Raw genomic sequence first — 7065 nt, forward strand, 5'->3', positions numbered from 1 at the left:
TGAACTCTATAAACAAATATAGCAAGGGCAAGCGTGCAATATTGAGAAATGTTTCTCAACCAAACTCTGGATTTGCGAAGGCCAGAGGATGCGACGCCACGTCAGATTTTACCTTTGCAATTTGAGTTTTTTGGCAAATTAATTTAGGTCTGGAACTTTAGAGAAATTAGAGACCGAATAAATTATTCAAATTTTTATTTATTTATTTTTTTTTATTATTTTTTTTTTTTACCGGTGATAAGAAATCACCTTTGAGGCTTTGAATATAAAAAGTTAATAATATTTTAATTTTTATCATTTTGTAAAATTTAGTTTAACAGTTGTGGTGAGAAAAAAATTTTAGATGGTGTGATTAAGAAAACACAACAATTCTAAGTGAGGTAGTATAATTTATCCTTCTTATGTTGTGAATGGATATGGCAAGAACAATTCAATGAAATTTTGTTACTCCTTTTGAATAAAATCCACTTGAAGTTTTATTATTTTTCTTTCTATAGTAGTTTTATTGTGTGTGTTTGTTGGTCCTATTCAATAGCTATTAGCTTCCGAGGCAGTCGATAATTTTCATGAAATATGGGGTATCAAAGTTTGAATCTAATTGGATCAGCAGTATGAATTAATGCTTGGTTTTGAGACCATAAATAGGCCTCGAAAGAGCATGAAATGTGGTAAGGGGGCTAAATTTTATACCTTCTATAACACATTATTTCCGTACTTGGAAAACTAACTTCATGACATCAACCTTTCGTTTTTCAGGTGGTATGGAATTTAAGTTGTTTAATGCCATACCTGATCTTACTATTAATTTTTTTTTAGGCATGGTACCATCTTTATTGAGCCGAAAACTAAATTTTGAGTTATGTAAAGTATACTCGTGTTATGTTTTAGGGACTATCAAATTAAAGTTTTGAATTTAAAATTAGAGAAATTTTAGTACAAAATTAACTTTGAAATTCAGCTTAAGTTTATTTGAGTTTGGTTCGTTTATTTGTAGGGTCAACTCGAAAAGTTTACGAGTTCGAAAGATTAAGTATGAACTTATCATTATTTTTAAAACTCAAGTTTGCAGTGTGGTTTAATTTGTTTTTCTCAATTAATCCATTTCACCCAAAAACATTGAGGAAAAAAAACATAGAGATTGGATAATTAATATAGGAGTGATAATTTATGTATGATGTAACACATTTAACTCATTTAATAAATGGCACAAAACTAACAACATGAGAATATGTATTTTAAAAGATTAGTTTCGTCAAATACAAGGCGGTTCCGCCAAATCTCAGTTTTGTGCTGAGTGAAAATTTGTTACGGGATTGCGCCATTCTCATTTCAAATTATGTATGACAAATTTATGGATAACCATGTAAAAAATTCTACAACGAGAGGAGTCAATTATTTAGATATATAGGCCGGGTTATGCATTTGATCAAGCACATGTAGCGCAACTGAAACTTCGCAACTCCCTGAGCTCTCTCTGAGCTCTCTCTGCCACCGCCACCATGTCCACCGTTATCGAGTTTCTCTCTCTTCCAACGTAGCCGTCCTCTCTCTCTCTCTCTCCTCTCTCTCTCCCAACTGGATCACACTCATTCCTATTGATTTCGGAAACAGTCTCTAGTTCTCTCAATTACACTGTTTCTGTGTCATCTCTGTTGCTGCTTCTTGAAAGTGATGAGCACATACGAGGACTCGTTTTACACGGCGTGTAACAATCTCTATGGTGTCTGTCTCAAAATTGCTGGTGGCCTGCAAAAGGCCTATCTCGGAATTCTTGCTGCCTATCGTTGGGTGAGGTCCGTCCGAATTAGGTCCTTCTTGATCTTGCTCATGATCGCTTTGCAGATCGGTAGTGCAATAGCCGATCAATTTATGGATGCTGAGAAATCCAAGGTTAACAACATTCTCGTCAGTGTATTTTACGCCATTCTGGTATGCATTGAAAGAGTTGTTCGACGGAAAAGATTTTGCATCGTTACGGTAACTGACGCTATGACGATAGCGTCCACAATCTGCCAGTGCTGTTGGCGTTACTGGGATGCATATCTCCCCTGTTATTTCAATGTCTTCTCTGCAATGGGGGCGTTGTTCCAGATCATGAGTCTCTACACCGACGAGGACAACGAAGTCATTGTTCGTTGTGACCTAGGTGAACATTCGGGCATGATTTTGAAAAACCTTGGAGAATTCCCGGAAGGAATTTACGTTGAATGCCCCTTCTGTAAAATTCCTTGAAGGTAAATAACTTATCTCATCCTCTCTTCTCAATTCATGATTTATATTGTATTTAACTCTCAATTAGATGTTTCATGTTAACAGTTCGATGTTTCATGTTAATCTGGCTGGTGGCTATTTATGTTGTTCAATCCGTTTTTTTACAGTGTATTTACAATTAGGGTTTCCCATTCCAAACCTAATTACTAATTAGGGCTAGATAGTTTCATAACAGCATCAAGTGAGTCCAATTCTATGGAATAGAAGTACAGAAAAGAGATAAAAGAGAATTTTACTTATTTAGTAATTTCTAAATGTTTTATGGAATTGATCATTACCATCTTGCAGTATACATCATCTCTAATGTCTAATATAATTGCATTAGATTCTATATATACACAGAGTAACTGTTGCACACATTGGCAATAAACTTATGAAAACAGATTATTTCACAAATTACATAAACAAACCCTTGATATGAAACAAAATATAAGATATCTAGTTGGACATTTTTATGTAAATCAAATCTATATATATATATATATATATAGACATACTATCTTTAATCATTAAAGCAGTTTATTTCGACAATTTTGGAGCAAGTAATCTAATATAAATTTGATTATTATTATTATTATTATTATTACAAAATAACTATTATATGTGTCTGATTTGAATGGTTTTGAGTGTTGAGGATATCCTCAATCTCTTTTGTCTAAAAAGTTGAAGATCTAAGTACAATTATTATAAATTTCTTCAAGTGTTACTTCTTATAACTAATTCACTGTAGGAGTTTTCAAAACAATTAAATTGTGTTTTAACACATTACTTTCAAACTAAACTTAACTGTGTTGAAAACTGCTTTCGGCACCATTAATGTGTTGATGAAAGTTGATTCAACTGCATTGAGAATAATGGGCAGTCAAATCCTGTGCTACAATGACAATTATGGGACTAGTTAGAAAATGAAGTCTGGGACTTGTTAGAAAATGAAGTTTGTCAGTGTTTATTATTTACATTTATTACCTAGAATTTGGGTTAAATTATATTAATGCTCCCACAAAGTATTTGTTAAAATCCAATATGTATGAACTCGCCCCCACTAAATTTTTCTTCTTTGTCTAGTTGTAGTCCTAGCTTATTGATGACTCCCTCTTGTGAACATTGTAATTGTTGACAACATAATCCTAGTTCTATTTAATTTTTAAAATTTTCCTACAATTGTTTATTTATTTATTTTTTCTTAAGGGGTTTTCGGTTGATTTAGTTATAGGTAGATTGAAGGAAAAAAGAAAAATAAAAAACGCTTAATAATTATGTTTGAGTTTTCTTATTTCAAGTAATTTTCATGGTTGGGTTGCTATCAGCTGTTATGGGGTTCATGTTTGGGTTTTGTTTGATTTTTATTTCTATTTTTTCAGTAATTTTCATGAGTTGGGATTATTGACTTTTTATTGTAGTATTTTTGTTTCATATTATGAGTGGAGACATGCCTTGTTATTTAGAGATGTATTTGATTTTTCATTAACTTTTTATATAATAAGTGATCATTTTTATTTTTTTGGTAAATTATCCCAACCTCACCTTTGGTTTGTCGAAATTACCCTCAGAAGGAACTTTTTGAAAAAGTGTGGTCAACCTCCCTTGAGGTTTGGCACAATTACTCTTGACCACCCCTGACCTTAGAAAATAATTTCTAAAATACCAAAAATACCCTTTTAGTGGATTAAAGTGACTTAATGGCCCTCTGACCAATTTTAATCAGACAAAATCACCCTACACTATTCCTCCTCTCTCTGCTTCCCTACTCTCTCCTCTTTGTTACTGGCATTGTCACCACCAGCATAACCACAAACATCACCCCTTTTTCTCTCTCTGCATAGTAACTCAATTGGTGTATTGAGGTCAGATCTGAAAAACAAGAAGAAGAAGGTCGCGATTGGGGTTTCGTGCTAGGTAATAAAGCAGTTGTGCCTACCAGAAAGTCGCCCACAATAATTGTTGGGTTTGCTTTGCCATTTCTGTAGTCGTATTAATCAAATGCAATTTCAGATTTTAACTTCCAATTGAAGGGGCAGTTTCATGGTGGCATTATGACTTACCAAGTTGAGTAATTGCTATTATTAGTGTACCTCTTGTAAATATATTTGTCAATTGTTGTCAGCGTGAACCACTGGTAATTTGTTGAACCGGAGAAGATATAGAAACCGTGTTCGGGAGGATAGAGGGGGAGAGAATTGATGGGATTGAGTAAAGATTTTAGGGTTATAAGGGGAAAAAATTATTTGAATTTTTTTATGACATCGGCTATGACAGAATAAATTTAGTTTTTAATTAAAACGGAGGGCAAAATAGAACTTTTACAGTTTTTCTAACTCTGACAGGGTATAATATGTTCCAGGGGAGGTTGGGAGTTCTAGCTCGGCTAGGAACATGTTGTGGGTGCAATAGGAAGTTTTGAGTGCTCTTTCTATAGTTTATTTTTTCTTTGGTTGAGAGTGTTTTTTTATGTCTGCATTCTAGTCGTTATTTCCTGTTTATTGACTGTATGATGTTTTTGTTAGTTTGGCAAAGCCTAGGTAATTATGCCAGAAAATTGTGAGTGTGATATATTAATAGAATTTGCTCTTTTGGTAAAAAAAAAAAAATTTGAGTGACACGTCTTTGGTGTTTTGGCAGGTGGATCATGGAGACATACTGCAAGGAAGGTGGACATACTATAGATACTGATCACAGACTAGTCTAGATACTGATTACATACTACACTAGCTACTTCATTTTATATTTTGTGTGGGCGGTGCTTTAGATGATACTGATTCATTCCTGGGGCTATAGATTGCATTAGTACTCCCACACTTACACTCATACTTACGATCTGGGCTATAGACTGCACCAGTACTCACACATACGTTGCATACTTACTATTCTTCATGAGAAACAGAAATGTGGTTGGAACTTCTTCCTTGACACCGGATTTATTGTTGTACTCGAGATTCTGTATCTTTTGGCTTGGTTAAAGCAACAACTAAATGTATAGCACTTAGATAGTTTGCTGGAATATGTACTTACTATTCTTCATGAGAAACAGAAATGTGGTTGGAACTTCTTCCTTGACACCGGATTTGTTGTTGCACTCGAGATTCTGTATCTTTTGGCTTGTTAAAAGCAACAACTAAATATATAGCACTTATATTGTTTGCTTGAATATGTCATGGTAATGGTGTTTAATTGCTTTATTAGGGATCTTTTGGACATGTCTGAATTTATCTATTGTGTGTGAATCGATTTTGAGCCTAGCAGAGGATTTCCCCCTCCCCTCCCTTCCCTTCTTGTCCAAAAGAAAGGGACATCAGGGGCTTAGAGGGAGGGAGGGAGTAGGGTGATTAGGGGGTTAGAGTGAGAGAGTACAAAAGGATGGAATGAGAGATACTTGTGTGTATTTATATCAATTTACAATTTCATAAAGTGAGTGGGGGAAATAAAGTATTGAGATTAATGTGTGGTAAGATGGGAAAAAATAAAGTTAGAATTGAGTACAAGATGGTTGAAGTATTATTAATTAAAGATAAATCGATTTGGACGTACAAACCATTACATTTTCCAGTCTGGAAGAGTGTGCAAACATAATGCTTATGGTGATTTGTCATCTAGATTTGAAAGATACACAAATAAGCATGAAATTTAACATTAATGTACAAAATTGACTTTTCTTTTAAAAAACTTTACAAGATATACAGAAACATTGTTATGCCAAAATTGACATATATAGATTTACAGATTTTAAACCCAAATTAGGAACTTTATAATTATAACCAACAATCCAAATATTTAGAAAGAGAAGAGAAGAGAGAGAACCATACCTTCTAGAAGTGTTGATTTCAAAAAATAAATCTTACATATAATAATTTTTGTTTGGTAGAAAAATTTCTCATGGGAATATCAACTTTCATTGGAAATAATTTGTGACATTAGTCACCCAAAAACAAGAAAAAATGTTAAGTCACACTACCCCACGCAAAGAACTTGCTTGTCCAGCCCAATCATTTGCAGACCCAATAAGGCCCAGATTAACAACAATAAATTCAAATTTATCCCAATGCAAATAACTTAATTGTTCTGCCCACTTGTTGCAAGCCCAATGATTTCCAAATCGACATTAAACAGGACCGACCACTCAAAACGCCTCTGCGCATTAAAAGCCCAAATTTCCATTATACAAGTTAAAAGGTCTAACTTTCTACAAATGATCCCATAATACCCATGCATGTCCTCTAAATTTCAAACCTACCATTACTCAGTATGGCTGTCAATAAATCTTGGGTGCACGTCCGTGCGTGCAGGGGCTCATATGAGCCTCTCCGAGTATGTTTGGTACAGTGAAAAAGAAAAAAAAAAGAAGATAATATTAGATAGAAGGGAAAAGAAAAGAAATGAAAAGAAATGATAATATCAATTACTTGTTGAGTTTAGTTAATTAATAAAAGAAATTATAGTAAACATGTTTGGAAAAGAATTGGAAGAAAATTAATGTAATGAATTTACAATCATACCTTTTTTCATATAATTTTTCTTTTATAAATATAAAGGTAAATTTGGTATTTAAAAAATTTCATTAAAAATATTAGCTTTTTTTCCTTTTCCTTCCATTTTTGAGAGGATAACAAAACTTACTGTTTACACTTTATTCTTTCCTTCCAAACCCCTCCATTCTCTTCCCTTTCCATCAAACATTTTATACTTAAAACAACTTTTTATTTTCTTCCATTTCCTTTCTTTTATTTTTTCCCCATTTCCATTGTATCAAATTGAGCCTTCATGTTATGCATAAGTGTGTCTTATGTACATATGATTACA

General features: G+C 33.3%; 1 protein-coding gene across 1 annotated transcript; it reads left to right on the forward strand.

Annotated features, from left to right (window-relative positions):
- Positions 1-1310: 1310 nt before the first annotated feature.
- Positions 1311-5392, forward strand: LOC132314902 (uncharacterized). The gene is made up of 2 exons (XM_059813674.1): positions 1311-2234; positions 4891-5392. The coding sequence occupies exon 1, from the start codon at positions 1672-1674 to the stop codon at positions 2230-2232; it is 561 nt and encodes a 186-aa protein (XP_059669657.1). The 5' UTR covers positions 1311-1671; the 3' UTR covers positions 2233-2234; positions 4891-5392.
- The last annotated feature ends 1673 nt before the right edge of the window (positions 5393-7065 follow it).

The sequence above is a fragment of the Cornus florida genome, unplaced genomic scaffold (genome assembly GCF_030987335.1).
Source record: "Cornus florida cultivar Cherokee Brave unplaced genomic scaffold, ASM3098733v1 CherokeeBrave_3.0.0_Hap2_Chr06, whole genome shotgun sequence".
NCBI lineage: Eukaryota > Viridiplantae > Streptophyta > Magnoliopsida > Cornales > Cornaceae > Cornus > Cornus florida.

What these genes read in the sequence shown, in the direction of transcription:
- LOC132314902 (XM_059813674.1), top strand. Translation starts at nt 1,672, where the DNA reads ATGAGCACATACGAGGACTCGTTTTACACGGCGTGTAACAATCTCTAT.